At 39.4% G+C, this 20,036-nt stretch overlaps 1 protein-coding gene across 7 annotated transcripts in view; it reads left to right on the top strand.

Moving 5' to 3' along the window:
• The window catches only part of LOC128738030 (rap guanine nucleotide exchange factor 4), a 268,496-nt gene that overhangs the window by 208,932 nt on the left and 39,528 nt on the right, over positions 1-20,036 (top strand). For all 7 annotated transcript variants that reach the window (XM_053832845.1, XM_053832842.1, XM_053832843.1 and 4 more), the window contains 4 exons: positions 2,230-2,319; positions 2,432-2,546; positions 11,898-12,151; positions 12,280-12,450. In XM_053832845.1, coding sequence (XP_053688820.1) covers positions 2,230-2,319; positions 2,432-2,546; positions 11,898-12,151; positions 12,280-12,450 — 630 coding nt within the window. The remainder of the gene's footprint in view (positions 1-2,229; positions 2,320-2,431; positions 2,547-11,897; positions 12,152-12,279; positions 12,451-20,036) is intronic.

Raw genomic sequence — 20,036 nt, 5'->3', positions numbered from 1 at the left:
AGCGACTTCAGTGTACTACATTTATTTATTAACGGAAACCCCCTTAAATGCCCCTTAAACTAATTTATCAGTTACTTTTCCAAATCTGAATTGTAATCAATGCATGTAAAAACAGGAAGTTTGTGATCTCAAATATGCGGACTTCGCTCAGAATCGATTTTCTGGATATTTTATAACTTAACAGTTTCACAACCGAGCGGACGCCAGTTTGTAAAAATTTATATAACATTTTTTGAGTAAATTATTTCACTTAAAACTTGTTTTGGACATAGAGGTCCAAAACTAAGGTTATATGCATTTTACTGCCTTTTTCTATTTTATTTGATGCACAAAAAAATCAATCCCAAATCATTCTAAATAACTTTTTCGGGTATTTTTTTTTCGAACACATTTCCTACAAAACATTCTATAAGCTGTACTTTGATTGTTGTGTGCTCAAAAGCTAGAATACAATGAGAAGAGACGTTAGTAGTAATTTGGTAGTGCTAGTATAATAAACACGTCAAAAATGGTGGATGTTTCACAACCGGGTACAATCCCCTACATGCTATTTAGAGATAATTTTGGAATGGGTCAAACATTACAGTTAATGCTTTGGCGGCTGTACAGACAGGCTTCCACTGGGAATAGCTTTTGTTGGGCGTTGGGCAAAATAAGCGGTCAGACCCACACTCAAAAGAGATAATGAGAAACGATGCACCGGTCCGCCACCACTTGACAGCATATCGGTTCGTAATTCTCAGTTGTCATTTGTAAATTGTTTCAGTAGAGTTCCTGTTATGGATGGAATCTGTTTTGCCAGATCTCGTAAAGGTTATACATAATTTAATGCTTTCAGTTTTGCATCGAAAGGGTACAACTAACGGTCCAGTCGAATAAAGTCTCTTCAAAGAAAGCTTGAATCATGGAATCTACTTCTGATAGGTGCTTCACGTGCTCAACTTCTATTTGGCACAAGTGTTCAATTCTTCGTTAAACCAATTGTCACAAACAAATTATTCTGAAAATCTGTTTATTATTATCGCCTTATCCATAAATTCGTCGGAAGTGCTATAATTCCACGCCATAACTCCATCACGCTTCGCCTGTATCGGAATGCTATATGCAATTTCATCCAACGAGTCAATTTGCATAACCCGATGGCAAAATAATAACCTAAAACGCAATCAGGCAGCAAAATTCGCTCCTCACCTCGCGCCGAGGTTCTCAATTCCCAGGTGCGAAAGCAGCGAAAAATCTCATTTCCCTACTGGTGCTGCATTCATTCTAACGCGTCCTTCCTCTCGGTTCGGCACGCGGAAATTATCCCCACGCTGCTGCTGCCGAGGTTGTGCGCTTCTATTTTCAGTCCCAGCCGAATCACTACTGTTGTCATTTCATCCTGCATCCTGTGGGGGAAGGTGGGTGTGGGAGGTGAAATTCTGCTGGGAAATTAAACACGCTGCGCCGTAGTGCTACGCTGCTGCTGTACAGCTTCCGATGAGTAAGTTATTCTCAAACCGAGAGGAAAACGCAATCATGCTGGACGCAAAATCATATGACGCCGGCTTCTTAGCTGATGCGTCCCATGGTATCGGGCTATATGATAATGACGTTGATGATTATTCGGAACAACACGCCAGCCGGTTTCCCCGAGTCATGTTGTGTTGTGGAGGTTCGTTCACATCAGGTTGACTTTTCACCTCTGCGCAGTCTGTTGAAATACCAATATAAACGTATATCGCAAAAAAATCATCCTAGCAAAAGATTTAATAGAGAGAGAGCAGAAATTGCATTGCAAAATCCTACAGCATCGTAATGCTGCGCTGTATTGTGCATCGGTACGGTACGTAAATTGAATTTTCCTATCATATCAGTCGAGTCTTTCAGCGGTGGTGATGGGGCGTCAGCCTAGCTCAGATACCAAGTCTGAGTTCCAACACCGTACAGTAGCGACGTCGAGCAAACCACTTCGTGATGTTGCATTGTGCAGGCTGTCAGACTGTTGTTAATCTGCTAGTTTATTTTATTATTATGATAATGTGAGCCTTTATGATTGCAACGATACAGTAAACTGTTTGAATTGGGAAACGAGAAAATCATAACTGAAGAGTTGACAGCAAACCACGGTTGTTTGGCGATGACACAAATGTAACTCCAAATTCAGCACAAATTCCTGGTCCATTTTTTGACAGGATGCACTTTCTCTAACAAGATTTTCTTTCTACTCTTCTGTTCTCCATCCCGCAGGAAATTGCAACAGATGTCGAATCGGAAGGTTTGCTTCAGGAGGAAGCCAGCATCATACATCACGTGCTAACGCAATTATCTCGATATCAGGTAGGAACCACAAACCGTACCGAACTGTGCAGAGCCGAAACAAATTTACCAGAATAATAATCCTAACGAACGATTCTGTTTGGTTTTTTCACTCCTGTTACAAAATCCACAGGAAGATCGACAGATGAACGCCAGCCAAAAGTGGAAACTACCACCCAACGGACAGCCCATTTGCCTATTCAGTGGAAACACACACTCAAAGACTGTTATACGACCGGATGACGACAGTAAGTTGCCTTGCTTGTTCAGTTATTCAAACGTTTCGTACCTACGGTTTATTTTACGATGCTTGTCTGCGATGGAATGCGTCCGTGTGGTACGTGGCGAAAAAAAACACAGAATATCTGACTTTGATGAACGTGATGAAATGCACAGGATGCAACGAATATTTGTTCTGTCTTCACATGTGTTTGGCTCAACTTCTCTGCCAGTTGTATGTATACCTATACGTACTCCGGTTAATCAAAAATTCACCTTGAGTTGCCTTTTTTGCAATCATCTAACCATGCGAGTTGATGGGGATCTTAGTTTGTGTTTTCAATCTGGCGTTTTCATGAGAATTGCTGGTTGACATTGCGATTCCCTTTGTTCAGAATTTGATTACAATGTGATTGATTGTAACAATATTTACGGAGATTGCACTTAAGACATATAAAGCTTAGATTATTTAGAAATGCAGAGCTTTTGAAAGCGTGTATTTTTATAGTCATTCTTTCAACCGAAGTAAAGGTCGTAACATCTTTTGAAAAAGACTGAAACAAATAATTCATCGTAATTTCGAAGAAATAACATTACAATCCAACTACAGATTGGACTAAAATTGAAGAAATTTTTCTTTAATTTCAGGTTTCGTATTCTACCAAGACGCTCCAAAACCTTCAGTCTAAAATCGAACCAAAATTGACATAACATAAAAATTAGTCCAAAAGTGGTCCGAAACCAGATCGTGGTTAAACCCGAATTAGACCAATTCTGGACCGAATTAGTACTAAAATAACATCAAAATTGTAACTAAATTGACCAAAAACTGGATCTAAATTGGACTGAAATTATTGGATATAAATTGAACAACAATTGGTCTAAAAAGGGACCAAAATTGAACCAAAATTGATTGAAAATTACATCAATGTTGGACCAAATAAGATCAAAGTTTCAACAAAATTTGACAAAAACTAGATCAAAGTTGGACTGAAAGTGGACCACATTTATAGCACAAATTGAAACAAATTTAGTCCAAAAATCGGACTAAAAGCAGACCAAAATGAGGCCAAAATTGGACTAAATTCGAACCAAAATAAGACCCCGCATAAAAATTAGGTTAAAAATGAACCGAAACTAGACCAAAATTGAACTCGAATTGGACCTATAATGCCGAAGTTGAAAGAAAATTGACCTATAACTGGATAAAAGTTGGACCGAAATTGTTGGATAGAAATTGAGTTAAATTGTACCAAAAATATCGAAATTAAAATGAAATTAGATCAAATTTGGACATAAATTAAACCCAAAATTGAAACGAATTTGAACAAAAATTAGACGGAAATACACCCAGATTGTACCAAAATTGGACCAAATTTAATCCAAAGTAGGACCATAATTATATTGAAGCCCGACCAAAATCGGAGCAAAATTGAACCAAAATTAGGCCAAAAAAATTGACGCAGAATTGGACCGAAATGGGACCAAAATTGAATCAAAGTTAATCTAAAATTAAACTACTTTTGGACCAGATAAGATCAAAGTTGTAACAAAATTTGACGAAAATTGAATCAATGTTGAAACAGAATTGAACCACAATTATAGTCAATTTACACCAAATTGGAATATATTTAGTCCAAAATCGGATCAAAATGAGACTGAAATTAAACAAAAATTAGACATCGCATCAAAATTATGCCGAAAATGAATCAAAGCCAGCCCAAAGTTAGACCACAGTTCAAGCGACAATCGGATAGAAGTGGAACCAAAATCGAACCTCAACTAATATCAGAATAATGTTAACCAAAATAAGATCAAAGTCGAAACAAAATTGGATCAAAGTGGACCAAAATTATAAGACAGATATCGCCAAACTTTTCAAAAGGAGTTAAGTAACATTGAAAGACTCATTTTGGTGTCCCTCTTTTCTTGGACCAAAATTAGTATAGAATTAGACAAACATTGAGCAAAAGTTAGATTAAAATTGAAGCTAAATGGGACTGTAATTGGACAAAACGGAACCAACAAACTAGTAAGAAAATTGAAACAAAAGTAAACAAAAATTGGACCAAATTTAGTTAAAATTTAAGGATTAGGACGGAACGAAGGTGGACCAAAATTGAACCAAATTCAATCAAAAATTGGAATAAAATCGGATCACAATCAAACCCAAACGGGGTAAAAATTAAACCATAAGCCCAAACCAAAGACGAAAATCGAACTAAAAGTAGCCCAGAAAGAAACCAGTGGTGAACCTCAATTAGAGAGAAATTGACCGACCAACTGTGGACTTAAATCGGAACAAAACTGTTCAAAAGTAAGCCAAAATTGGACTACACGTGGACCAAAATTGGATTAAAATAAGACCAAAATTTAATCATAGTCGGACTAAAATTAAGCTAAAATTCAACCTGGGTAAACCAAATTTTAGCCAAAAGTGAACAAAAATTGGATCACAATTGGAATAAACTTGGATTAAAATTGAACCTAAACTAGATTTAAAATTGAATCAATGCTATATTAAAATTAGACCAAAGTTAGTTCAATATTAGATTAATATTGGACCGCAATTGTACCGAAGTTGAATAAAAATTTGACTTGAAAAATCAAATTGAAATAATAGAGTTAAAATTTTGGCCTCGCAGCCGGCATTGAGGTACGTTGTATGTTCAAATCTCAGCTGGGAGAAGCTGTTAATGTTCATAGAACTGAGTCTCGGCGAGGGTGCTGCAGAACAACTTATCCTGTATGATTCTCAACATCGCTTTTAAAGTGATCCGAGGATTAGATGTCGAAACAAGAGGTTTGATTCTCAGTAAAGGTAGCAAAGTTCTTGACTAAGCAGGTGACTTTGCCAAGTGGCTGAGCAGGTGACTTGGAGCCAGAAACTTTGCCACGACGAACGTCATCTGTGCTAGACTGAAAGCGGAGCCTGGATTGGGCTTAAAACCAATGCGTCAAAGACCAAATACATGAATGATAGAGGCTCAAACGGTCGCTGTTAAGTCAGACGGCTCGGTCTGACTTAACAGCGACCGTTTGAGCCTCTAAGCCTCTAAGTGACAAAATTCTTATTTCGAGAAAAACTTGTTCAAAGTTTGCTGCTCTGTATGGTTTATAGCTATCAATTGTTCGAAATCATCACATAACTGGTTGTTTGCAACATTTAGGAATTCTGATTAGAGTAAAATGTAGCTTAGAAAATTCGTGCTCGTTTGCTGTCATTCTTCTCATTCAACTCATTTTTTTAAATTTTTTGACTTGGTACGATTTAACATCTACCAAATGAGACAAACGTAGCATTTTAGCAGACGGTAATTCTTGACGGCGACGAACCAGACGTGGACGTGGTAGATGAGCTCGTGTATGTGAGATCGCGGGTAGCCGCAGACAACAACACAAATAAGGAAATCTAGCGGCATATTCAAGCAGGACAACGGACCTACTTTGGCCTTCGCCAAACACTGCGATTAAGAGGCATAAGCCACTTCACGAACCTGACAATGTTCAAACCCCCTAAAAGACCGACAGACCATGCTCATGGAGGACTTTGCGAACGACATTTGACGGAGTACAAGCTGAAAGCGAAGAGTAGCGGAGGTGCATAAATCAAAAGCAACATACACTGCTTGGGAAGAATAACAACGTACATTTGGCGGAAGTCGGCAACAGTGAACCGGTCACGTCGTAAAGAAAACGGATCTAGGAACGATAAGGAAACGGTACAACAACCCCACCGCCATAGAGCGACTCAACGTGCGAGATAGCTCGTCCAGGTCTAAACCGACATTTTTTATATTTTATGCAAAAAAACTGCGACTTCAGAGATGCCTTGGAAATGGCCGACGAGTAATCCAAGGTCGAAATGAATGGAGCTTAAACACCCCGGCTCTAAGTTGACGACGCCGACGGGGATTGTACAATCAGCCCCGTACATTTTCCTATGCTATAAACAACAGCTGGCTGTGAAATTTCAAACTTGAAAGTGTATAACAAATTTTCTCCTCCTGGGGGGGGAGGTGTTGAAACCCCACTACCCCCCCCCCTCGCTACGCCCATGCAGTATACTAACCATAAGAAGCGTCTTCGGGATTATGTAGACTCAGCATGAAAGAAGGGTGATGAAGGGCCAGAGAATAAACCCATGCTAAAAGTCACTTTGACATCGAATGGCCTGATTCTACTAAGATTCGAACCCACGACCATTCGCTTGTCACAGCAGACTCAGTAACCTTGCGGCTACAGAACCCCCCTTTACTTGACCCCCCCCCCCCCTGACTTAAATTCGAGCAAAAATTAAGCACTAGTGGAACAAAATTAAACCGAAATTGAAGCAAATTTGCATCTACGTTAGACCAAAACTTAACCGAAGTTGGGCTAAAATTTGGCAAGTCAATCCAAAATAGGACCAATGTAAGCCACAATTGAACCAAAATTAGACGTGAAGTGGACGAAAATTGGATCAATATCAATATCGAAACCAACTAGTTAAGCCCATATCTTACGATCCGGAAAATATATATGTCTGTTCAGAATTCAGGAAACTACGGATACATTCCATTGGCTAGTGTTTGCGAAAATGTTTAATCTTTATATTAGTTCTTTGAGTTCTTATATTGCATAATATAGCTCTAAGATGTTGTACATAAAAGACCCAAGTAACAATTTGGGTTTTATTACACTCTTATGATGGCATTTAAGACCAAAATTGGTCTTTAAAACCACCATAAGAGTACAATAAAACTCACATTGTTGCTTGGGGAGAAGAAAACTCCCGGAAACTGAAACAAATAATTTTTATGCTCGCACTGGATTTTATTTATATGAATAGAAACCAAGGGGTCGGTCACTCGGCACAGCCGTTTTTATTTTAGGCGACTTGAAACGAGCCGAACTGTGCCGATGCTGTACCAATACTGCCAACCTGCGAGATTTGTTAAATTCGTTATAATCTGATAGATCTGGCAACCGTGCGAGATGATTTTGACAACTGGCAGTGCTCCCATTTCATATGTAAAATTGAACCGGAGGTGTGTAAAGCCCTATAAATGTTATTTTTATAAGGCTTTAGAGGCGTGCCGGTTGATATCTCTGGACTGCCCCGGCACAATGTGCTGAGTGTCCGACCCCTTGATAAAAACATTATCTCCGCTGTACGGTTCTATAGGTGGGCAAAATGGCTCTTTTGTGTGAGTGGCTCTGAACCCTCCATTGTCTGCCGTGAACCGATTTATATGGTCGTTGTTAAGTCAGAAAGAACCGAGTGACGCATTCAAAGTTTGCTGCATTCGAAATCAACTTATAATTCTGGCTGTTTGCAACATTTATGTAGTCTGATTAGAGTAAAATGTTGCTTAGAAAATTCACGATCGTTTGCTATCATTAACCGATTTTTTTTAAATTTTGCGACTTGGTCCGGTCTAATTTAACACCGACCATATGAAGTCGCGACAAGCAATCGAGTTGAGTAGGCGAGTCGAGCAGTCGAATTAAGCAATCGAGTCAAGCAGCTGGGTCGAGCAGTCGAGTCGAACAGTTGAGTCGAGCAATCCAGTCGATCAGTTGAGTCGAGTAGTCCAGTCGAGCAGTTAAGTCGAACAGTTGAGTCGAGCACTCGAATCGAACAATTTAGTCAAACAGTCTAGTCGAGCATTTCAGTCGAGCAGTCGAGTCGAGCAGTTGAATCGATCAGCTGAGTCGAGCAGTTGAGTCGAGCAGTCGAGTCGAGTAGTCGAGCGTTGAGTCGAGCAGTTGAGTCGAGCAATTGAGTCGAGTAGTCCAGTAGTTAAGTCGAGCTGCCGATTCAAATAGAAGTCAAGCAACTGAGTAAAGCAGTCTAGTTGAGCAGTTGAATCAAGCTGTTCAGTCAAGCAGTCCAATCGAGCAGTTGAATGGAGTAGTCTAGTCGAGCAGTTGAGTCGAGCACTCGAATCGAACAGTTTAGCCAAGCAGTCTAGTCAAGTAGTCGGGTCAAGCGGTTCAATCGAGTAGTTAAGTCGAACAGTTGAGCCGAGCAGTTCAGTCGAGCAGTTGTATCGAGCAGTCCAATCGAACAGTTTAATCAAGCAGCTGGGTCGAGTAGTCCAGCCGAGCAGTTGAGTCGAGCAGTCGAGTCGAATCGAGCAGTTGAGTCGAGTAGTCCGATAGAGCTGTCGAATCAAACAAAGAGTCGAGTAGTCGGGTTTAGTGGCTAAGTCGAGCTGTTAAATCAAGCTGTCCAGTCATTAGTTGAGTCGAGCTGTCAGGTCGAGCAGGTAAATCGAGTAATCTAGTCGAGCAATTGAATCCAGTAATCGGGTTGAGCAGTTGAGTCGAGCAGCCGATTTGAATATTCTAATCGAGTAGTTAAGTCAAGCAGTTCAGTCCAGCAGTTTAGTCGAGCAGTTGAGTCGAGTAGTCAAGTCGAGCAATGGAATCAAGCAGTTGAATCGAGCAGTTGAGTCGAGCGTCGAATCGAACAGTTAAGTCAAGCAGTTGAATCGAGCAGTCTAGTCGAGTACTTGAATCACGCTGCCCAGTCAAGCAGTCCAGTCGAGCAGTCGAATCGAGCAGTCGAATTGAACATTCCAGTCGAGCAGTTCAATCGTGCAATTACGTCGACCAGTCGGGTCGAATGTAAGTCGAACAAATGTGTCAAGTATTTAAATCGAGTAGTTAAGTCGAGCAGTTTAGTTGAGCAGTCCAATCGACCAATCAAACCGAGCAGTCTAGTCAACCAGTTGAGCAATCGAGCAGTCCAGTAGTCAACCAGTGACTGAGGTAACTGAGAATATAACATGGCATCCTGTCAGAGTCCTGGTTTTCGCTACAGACATAAGCCTCTTATATAAATAGATTATATAAATAGATGTGTGAATAAGAATAAAATTGGACCTAATTTGGACCAACATTAGATTTAAATCCGACCAAAGTGAACCAAAACTAAATCGAAATTGGATCATCAAATTGAATCGGAACAATGTAAAACAAAATATGATCAAAATTCAAACTAAATTTGTCAAAAACTGGAGTGGACTGAAATTGAACCACAGTTTTACTACAATTCTATAGCACAAATGGATTAAAATTGAATCAACTTTAGAATAAAAGTGAATCTAAATTTGACCAAAATTTGGATAAGAAAATTGGAGCAAAATTGAAACAAGGCTAGTCGGAATTGCACCCAAATTGGATCAAAATTGGTCCAAATTTAGTCCAACATCGGACCAAAATTAGAATTAAACCGGGCCATAATTTCGCTTGAATTGGACTAACATTGGACCAAAGTTAAATTGAGATTAGACTGAAATCAGAACAAATTTAAATCAAAATTGGACTAAAATGTAAACAAAATGAGACATTGCATAAAAATTAGACCTAAAGTGCACCGGAAGCACACTCCCAAATTAACCCCGAATTGGACCTATACCGGATCAATTCTGGATCAAAATAGTAACAAAATACAGTGGACCCCCGTTCGTTTGAACTATTCCTCACGCAAACTAACGGGGTTAGCTTTTAATTTGAACAACTGGTAACCCTAAATATGCTGGAACTTGTGTGAACTGGCTGCCCTGTTCTTTGTTATTGTTTTGGTGGTTTGATTCAGTTGTCAGTTGCAAGCAGCGAATATTTCATTCTCCAATCAGATTTCTACCATAATCGTTGGGAAAACGCATTGTAAAACAGATTAAACACGCTAGATCAGTACAAACAAATCGTGTTTATGTGCATTGTCTGCATAAGCAAATGATGTCATATTGAGAATGACATTTGAACCATTTTCAATTTGCACGTCGTGCACACCAAGGGGGTTCAAATTAAAAAGTGTTCAGATTAAAAACGGTCAAACGAACGGGGGTCCACGGTAATATCAAAGTTAGACACAAAGTTGAATTGGGCCAAAGTTAGACCGAAATTGTTGGATAAAAATTGAACTAAAATTGGACGCAAATGATCGAAATTAAAATTATATTATGTAGATCAAATTTGGACGGAAATGGGAACCTGAAGTGAACGAAATGTGGATCACAATAGGAATAAACTTGAATAAAATTTGACCAAAATTGGATTAAAATTAGACGAGAATGCAAAACCTTTGCGTATAATCGTCTTTAAGGCTGGATTCTTCTTTATCGACAGATTTCAAATCCGGTTATTAGAGTACAGGATAATTACAGGGCTAGTACAACAATCTTACTGACTCCAGCAGCATCGCATACTATGACTGGCTTATTAAATCAGCATTGCGGCTTAAAAGCAAAAAAGGAACCTCAAATGTAGTACAATTTGACTAAAATCGGAGCAAAATTGACCAAAAATGGTCCAAAACTTTACCAAAATAAAACTAAATTTGGGCAACAATTAGACCAAAATTGAATCAAAACTAGATTAAAATTAGACGGCAATTGACTCAAAATTGGACCAACATTAGACCAATATTGGGCTAAAATCAAACCCAGTATAAGACTGATATTGAACCAAAGGCGGACTAGAATTGTACCAAAATTTAATTACAACATAGGAAATGTGAACAAAAATTCACTGGGTGCTCTAGCTCTTTGAGTAATCAACTTAGTATTTATGCCATTTTCTACAGCTACATTGGCCATCAGATGTTCTAGATTATATGACATAGTCCCAGCATTGAATGACTTGACTCGGATGACTTCCCGATCCGAAGTCGGTAGTGTCCCGCATTGATTGATTTGTAGCCAGTTAAATATTGAAACACTCAGAGCAATACCAAGAAATTGCAAAGAATTTTTTAAGAACGAAGAACTGTTGAAACAGATACATTCTGCTAAACAGTGTTTGTAATTTTGTATTAAGTTTGTATTAAGTTTTATCACTACAGAATCAATTTTATATTCTTTTCTATTTGTCATCCTATATGACGTGCATTCATTTAGACATAATGTGGTCAACTAAGCTAATTCTGTTTTTCTGTGCTCCGTGCTCTGTGCAATCATGCTCCGGGTTCAGAACAAGCCTGAGTTTATGAGTTGAATTATGCTGATAGAGCTAAACTTAATACGATTTGTGAGCTTAAATTTCATAATTATCATAAATCATGGTGTGGAATCCTTCAATCCAAAAGCATCCATTTCCGATTATTGGTTAGATTCCGACGATACGACACATACACTACGACTGTTTTGCTCCTACTAGATAACATTTTCACTTTCATGCAATTACTTCTGAAATCGAATTGTTAATCGATGGTTTGGTTCTATGCGGTTGTGCACACAGGATAAATCGCAACGGCTCGCCTGTCAATCACAATCCGATTAACGCGATAATAAAACGTTTCGCCCAGTAGTGTGTGCAATTTTCAATTCCAATTTTCAATTTTAAGCTTTAACTAAACCGCTGCAAATCCGCCCGCTTCTCACCCGCAGTTATTTTCCGCGTCTACTGTGCGGACCACACGTACTGCACCCTGCGCTTCCCGATGTCCGCCACGGCCGAAATCATCAAGGCTTGTGCGGCGGACAAGCTGCAGCTGCCCCGCATCCCGGACGACCTGCTGCTGGTGGAAGTCAAGAGCAACGGCGAGCGAACCGTTTTTAAGGACACCGACGTCAGCATACCGACGGCGCTCAGTTTGAATGGGCGAATATTCGTTTCACCGAAGGATCACCTGGATGCGCTGGTATGTTGTCGATTCAAATATTCTCCCGGCATTTCATGTCGCTTTCGACGACGACAAACAAATTCTATTCAACTAAAAATGCTTCATTAATTCGAAACTTTCGGATATTATTTTTTTAATATTTGCAGACTCCTCTTCCGGAGCAGGAGCTCCCGACCGAGGCACTCGACATGGACTTCGAGGCCCTACCGACCAAGGACGTTGCCTATCACATAACTCTGTTCGACTGGGATCTGTTCTGGGCTGTGCACGAATACGAGCTGCTGTATCATACCTTCGGTAGACATCATTTTAATAAGGTAGGCAAATTTATCCTGAGCTGACCTGAACGGTTCTCATTTTGTTCGTTTAATCAAAAGAATCATGTCTGTAGCTAATGGTAATGCTTAATTTTTCTCGTCGTTTGCTCTGAAGTGGAATAATTGCTGCAAAATTTCTAATATCCTACATCAAAAGCACCAGCAGCTGATGTTCGACGTCGTTCGATGTCCTCCTTCGGACGCATTTAGATTAAGCAAAAAGAGTGGTTACCCGGGAGATTGAATTATAATTGCTTCTCCACTTCACAGATTTTATTAGCTCGATGAGATGCTCGAACGGAACTACCCGAAACCGACACCCGAGAAAAGAGAAAGTTTTCTGCTCCTGCATTTGCGGTCAGTCCGACAGCAGCCGGTCCGATTCCCACCGGCGGCAGACCGATTTTGAATGACAAAAGCATCCTCGAGTGTTCGAGTTTATTAGAGTTGTGTGCGACGCAAAGTTTCCTTCGACATTGGGCACGGCACCGGATGGTATCGTTGCACCGAGCAAACCCGGGTTCAGATTATGAAAACTGCATTTATGCTAATTCTGGACATTTGTTTCGCGGTTTTGTTTTATCTTTATTGGCTAAAGAGATGGTTTTAACTCACTTTGAAGATGATTCTATCTATGAATTAGGTTATGACATTTAGATTTGTTCAGAACAGACGAAAAATAAGGTTACACAGAATTTAGCAGCCGAGATTTTTATTCAAGTACGCTTGATAAAAATATATTTACTGAATATTTAGTTTCTCTTAGTCCAAAGTTAAACTTAAAAATAGCAAATTATCCTCCGGTCGTAAAAACCGCTCAAGCTGGGCCTGTGATATCACTACCCCATTTCCCGAATGGTAGATATCTCTAATATTTTGAGGCTTCCCCAGAGGATGGACAAATCCGCACTGCCATTTGCACGAATCAATCGACAGTGTATATTGCGTTTTCAACTGTTCCGAAGTAATACCCGTGAACCAGTACATATATTGCTGCTCGATGGGTTGCTTCTCGCTATCCGATCCCAGGTCCCGTAACGTTAACTTTGTTGACACCAAAAGCACTGGTAGCTGATTTTTGGCTTCGTCGAAGCCAAAATCTCTGTCGAATGGATAAGTTAGTTGTAAAAACTATTCATTAAATAAACCCCAAAACAAATAAGTACCTTACTTTATCGTTCAAGTAAAACACCGCATTACAATGAATGACACCGTACTCATTTACACTGGGATCAACCAAAACATTATGAACTTGCTCGGGATCGCACACAAGTCGCAGTACCTGCGCGTGGTCACCGTTAAGGTGAAAGCCAAGAAATCCTGAGCAAACCAACTGTTGGCACTGGGCTATCGGGCAATGAATCGGTAATCGTGAAACACCGAGGCTCGTAGCAGACGCAACTTTCGAACTGTGCCGACTGACCTTCTTCACTGGGGGTCTGGCTGATTTCCCACCAATTTCACCGGTATGCTCCACAGACACTTTCGGTACGGTTTGTGATTTGTGACCCCCGGAATCGACAAAGGAAAAGTCCCCGCAAAGTGGTTCCTTTCTCACGAGCAGTTCGGAATCCATGGGGTAAAACAAATCCTGATTGTTCGGTTCCTTCACGGGATCTTCGCAAATTCGGTTGTCCGTGATGTGCTCGAAAGGCAAAATGTATCTTTTACCCTCGGCCACTCCCGTTATCAACTGTTTAGGTTTGTTAATTTTAAGTTCCAGCTTCATTAACTTATCCGAGCAGGTTTCGGAAGTACTTGCAATGTTAAGGCTTACTTCTGAGCACTGAATATTGTAGCAATCGCTCGAGTCCGGTTTGGGTGGACAACGGTCCGGGTATTTCTTGGGACAGTTCTTGGGTGAGGTTAGTACACTGCGCAAACTCATTCCTGTAATGCAAACATACAAAGTGAATGAATTTAGTTTTAATAAGCAAGATTTTTCGAACTCACTTTCACTCCAATCTTCTTCCACCTCCGACAGCGATGAGCTACTGCTGCTGCAACGTACGGTGAATTTACTACCGTGAGAATACATTTCGGGAAACAGGGTGCACCAATAATTTAGTTCTAGCAAAATAAATAATTTTCTATCGTCGTTCGATTCTTCTAGTGTCTGACAGTTTTAAGGTTTAGTCGGGCTGTTACTGTTAACAACACTACAATCAGTGCAGATGTGATTGTAGCTCTCTTTGATTTGAGAAAAAGACGATACGTTGAAACAAAATTTCAGAAATACTTTATTCGAAACAATTTTTCTTAAATAAATAAATTTGTGATACCGGTTTTTTTAAGTTTTTTAAAGAGTGTTGACATTGAAAGCGTGATTTTCATTGAAAAAAAAATTTTTTTTCACCCGGATAATCGAGTCCAACCTGTAATACAAGGAATCTTGGACACTTTTTGGAATCTTTGATAGACTCGTCTTGAACTCTTCTTAGGATCTACTTGAACACTTGTTTGTACTGTTCTCGGACTCTTTTTGCACTGTTCTCAGACTCTAATTGGATACTTTTTGGACTCTTCTGGCTTTTCTTGGACTCTTTTCGTAAACTTCTTGGACTCTTTTTGGACACTTTTTTCACCTTTTTTGGACTGTTCTCGGATTCTTCTTGAACCCTTGTTGAAATTTTCTTAGACTTTTATGGACTTTTCTTGGGCTCTTCTTTGACTCTATTTGGACTGTTCTCGGAGTCTCTTTGGACTGTTTTCGAACTCTTTGTAGATTGGCTTTAGATTAGTGTAGGACTCTTCTTCGACCCTTTTTAAACTCTTCTAGGGTTTTAATTAGACTCCTTTTTGACTCTTTTTGGAATACTCTCGGACTCTTCTTAGAGCCGTTTTCTATTCTTCTTGGACTTTTCTTGAACTCTTCGTGGACCATTCTTGGACTCTTATAGGACTATTTTTGGCCTGTTCTCTGATTCTTCGTGGACTGTGTTCGAACTTTTCGTTGGCTCTTTTTAGAGTCGTTTTGGACTCTTCATTGACTGTTTTTGGACTGTTCTCGGATACTTCTTAAACGCGTTTTAGACTCTTCTAGGACTCCTCTGGAACTCTTATTGGCAATTTCTTGGCCTTCTTTTGGACTCTTCTTGGAGTCTTTTCGGACAGTTTTTGGATTCTGTTTTTACTCTGTTTAAGCTGTTCTCGGATTCGGTTTGGACTGTTCTCGGATTATTCTTAGAGTCGTTTTGTACTCTTCTTGAACTATTCTTAAACTTAAACTTAAATTCGTGGACTCCTTTAGGACTCTTCATGGAATATTTTTGGCCTGTGCTCGGATTATTCTTGGACTATTTTCGAACTCTTCGGTGACTCTCCTTAGAGTCGTTTTGGACTATTGTTTGACTACTATTGAACTGTTCTTGGACACTTCTTAGACTCATTTTAGACTCTTCTTTGATTCTTCTTTGACTCTTCTTGGACTCTTCTTGGACTCTTTTTAGACTCTTCTTGGACTGTTCTAGGACTCTTTTTGGACTGTTCTTAGATTTTTTTTTGAACGCTTCTCAGACTATGTTTGGCCTTTTCTCTACTATGACTCTTTTTTTTCTTTTTTTTTTTCTTTTGTTTGATTATAGTCATTTTAACTGCAGCTTGGGTCATTCGTGACTTCTGCAGGATTGGGATTTGGCGTGAGAGGCGTGAATGTTAACCACTACGCCAGATTGACCCCTACATTGACTCTGTTTGGACTATTCTTAGACTTTTTTGGACTCCTCTTGGGCTCTTATTGGACTCTTGAATTCTTCTTAGAGTTTTAGATTCATGAAAACTGGGACTCGTGGACTTTTGGATACGTGGAATCCCGGATTCGTGGACTGTAGGATTCGTGGATTTATGTCACTGTTTCATCGGGTCATCGATTTTTGGATTCTTGGGTTATTGTAACCTTCGACTCATGGATTCCATGATTCGTGGATTCCAGAATTCATTCGTGGACTCTTGGGTTCGTGAGCTCTTGGATTCATGAAAACTTCCCAGGTAATAATTTCAATGCCGTTTGGTTTTATTTAAATGTTTTAAAAGTTTCATTGCGGTAATGATCATTACCCTTACCCATTCTTTCTGCCGTTCTGCTGCAAGTGTGTAATATTCCAAACAATAACAACTTGTTTTCTCGACTTGGTGTTCACTACGGCACCGAACATCTGTCAAGTAACATTAACGGATCCATTGATAAAGAATGAAGTTCATCACAATGCGATGTTATTGACCGTCTACGCAATCGAACCGATAAAGTGCAAACAAGGGATGCTCGAAAATCAACTCAATTTAAATGCAATGGATTTTGAAAACGCCCGTTTGGAACTTGCAAATATCAGTTGGCATGATCTGTTTATATCAGAAGAAATTTTTCACGGCTGCGAGGAATATCAAAGACAAGCGTAAAGAATGCGCGAGTTTCTCCGATCAATGAACATGTTAAATATTGGTTGTGGAAATACGGTGGTTATCGAGAATTCAATTGATTATAATGCACTGCTGTTTTATTATACGGTTTTTGACATATTTTCTCGTCATTCTCCGATGATGACGAAACGGCAAAAATATTCACACAGTTATCCAGAATGGTTCACACCAGCGCTTATAAATTTAATGAAGGAGAAAAGAGCAGCTCTGAAACGAATGCGTCGGTCTCCTTCAAACGAAAACGTGACAAACTACAAACAAATATTGAGAATGTTTAAGGCTGCTCATCGGGAATCGTATCAGGTTTATATCGCAGACATTCAGTTTCGTTTGAAAAGAGACCCCAAATCGTTTTAGAAATTTGTGAACAGTAGAAGAAAGAGTGCCGGCGTTCCGGATTGTGTTAGTTACAAGGGTGTCACATCTACTGATGTTCAATCATCGACTGAACTATTCGCGAAGTTTTTCGAAAGTGTTTTTACTGCAGCAACTGGCAGCGTCCCCGGATTGCCCGTTAATACTGACGATGTACCATACCAATTATCCAATACGTGTGTAGAAAACGGTATTCGTGAGCTCGATGTCAATAAGTCTGCAGGACCGGATATGCTGGCAAATAGAATCCTGAAAGAGTTCCGTCTAGAATTTGTGGTGCCTCTTGTGCGCTTGTTCAATGTGTCATTAGCTACTGGCCATTTTCCGGGAATCTGGAAAATCTCGCACATCACTCCAATACATAAGAAAGGGGCCAGAGACAATGTGGAAAATTATCGTGGAGTTGCTATCCAATCAGCTATTCCGAAGCTTTTCGAGTCGTTAGTTTACAGTCACCTCTATGACAATGTAGTTAACCGTATTTCTCCTGTGCAACATGGATTCCTGAAGAAAAAATCAGTTGTTACAAACCTCTGTGAATTCAGCTCTATAGTTACAGGTCACATTTCTAAGGGATTTCAGGTGGATTGCATATATACAGATATGAGCAAAGCATTTGATGCAGTCGACATTAATAGTATCTTGGAGGCTGTTACAGATTTCGGCATTCGTGGCTCGTAGAGTACAATTTCTAAAAATTCGTGGCTACAAATCTCGTTCGTTTACTGTGCACTCAGGAGTACCACAAGGCAGTCACGTAGGACCATTGCTATTCGTGCTTCTGATGAACAAATTGCCAGATGTTCTCTCCCATGCAACTATGCTGATTTATGCAGATGATGTGAAAATCTTGTTTACGATCAAATCTATTGATGATTGCGTGAAATTACAGCTCGACTTAGGTCATATAGGAACGTACTGCGAAAACCGTGGATTGAAAGTAAACACGAGTAAGTGCTCTGTTATGACTTTCACCAGAAAAACTAATCCTGTGATTTTTGACTACGCATACCGAGGTAATGTTGTTCCGCGTGCTGAATTTGTCCGCGACCTGGGGGTAACTTTTGATCGCTCACTCTCCTTCAATAGGCACATTGACAATGTCATCAATGAGAGTCTGAAGCTTTACGCACTTGTCCGAAGATTTGGCCGTGATCTCGATGACCCTCATGCAGTACTAGCGATCTACAAAGGCCTCGTCAGAAGCAAGCTCGATTTCCGATTTCCACATACACCGTATCGAAGGGATTCAAAAAAGATTTGTAAGATTCGCTCTCAGGAATCTCGGATGGAACGGAGAACAACTACCGCCTTACCACGATCTCTGTTCTTTGGTGGATATTGATACGGTCCATTCGAGGCACAAGATTGCCGATATCATATTCTTCACAAACATTCTCTCAGAACGAACAAACAGCCAAGCTCTGACCAGTCGATTGATATTTAATGATAGTGAAGTCACGCTCCGACGACGTAGGATTTTTGACCCACCTTTTAGGTCTAGAAATTTCTCACAGCACGAACCGACTTCCCGATTCATGAACGCCTTCAATGCATTGCAACATGTTATAACCATTGGCATGAGCTCGGATGTGATAAGACATAGACTCAGTTTATACTTTAGAGGACAATTACGATAAATCGAATACTTTTAATTTTTAAGACAATTGTAATTCTGTGCGTGTTGAAATTTATTTATTTGTAAGCCTATGTTGTAGTATATATTTAAGAATGGGTAAAGGGCTTAAAGCCTATATTCGAAATACAACAAACCCTTGGTTTTTGTGGTATTACGCAATACCAAGATGATACGAGCCAAAATATTAATTAGCTATTAAGTTATTAATTAAGCCATAATAAGACTGTTAATAAAGCAAATTTATTGCGGATGCTCATATTACCACATTTAAACTAGTTGGCTGCGGCACAACTCTTTTATAAACTTACTATACGTGTGGAGTTGCAATACAGTATGGCGTACCTATAAAAAATTTGCCTTATTGGGGTTATTTCTCAAACCGCAATAAACCTGATAGTTATATAGTATTAGGCCTATAAGGCCGTATGAATAAAAGAGTTTGCTTTACTTCTTCCATTAGGTTTACATGGGAAAAGCAAAACAAACTGTTTTATTCATACAGGCTATTAATATGGTAACGACCTGACCAAACAGATTTATTGCCGATATTAGGAAGAATATTAGAGTTCAACACCAACAATATCTTTTTATTCAAAGCCATATTACCATATTCTAGTATTTTTTAGCACACAAACAAAAATTCGTCCAGCCAAATTGTGAGTTGCAAAAAGTAAGTTATCAACCAGTTTTCTCACAAGAAGCAACTAAAATGATCTGTCTAGAAATTGATATTGACTAATTGAATTGAATTTTATTAAAACAACTAGTTTTCAAAAATTTCAAAATATCGACGGTGCGTTAATTTTATCCACCTATTATACCTATTATCATGCACGATAAAATTTAACTCGCATACGCTGCACAATTACGAAAACTGCTGAAACCTTCAAATTATGGCATTAAATTAAAGGTTCAATGAATTATGGCGGTAGCCGTCAAACAGCGAAAAGCATAATCGGTTTTATCGCACAGTAATCAAACTTTCTCAGAGATTTCGCAAATTTTCTTACCGAAATATTCGCTAATCAATAGAAAACTCTGCATAATATGTCGAATTCCTGACAAATCAGAAGGAACTTAATTATCACATTTTGACGTGAACGTCGGAAACAGAATATACTGTACTTTGGCAAAAACTTTTCCAATAAAATTCATA

Source organism: Sabethes cyaneus, chromosome 2 (assembly GCF_943734655.1).
Source record: "Sabethes cyaneus chromosome 2, idSabCyanKW18_F2, whole genome shotgun sequence".
Lineage (NCBI taxonomy): Eukaryota > Metazoa > Arthropoda > Insecta > Diptera > Culicidae > Sabethes > Sabethes cyaneus.
The sequence above is the reverse complement of the archived record's forward strand: the minus strand, read 5'-3'. Positions and strand labels throughout refer to the sequence as shown.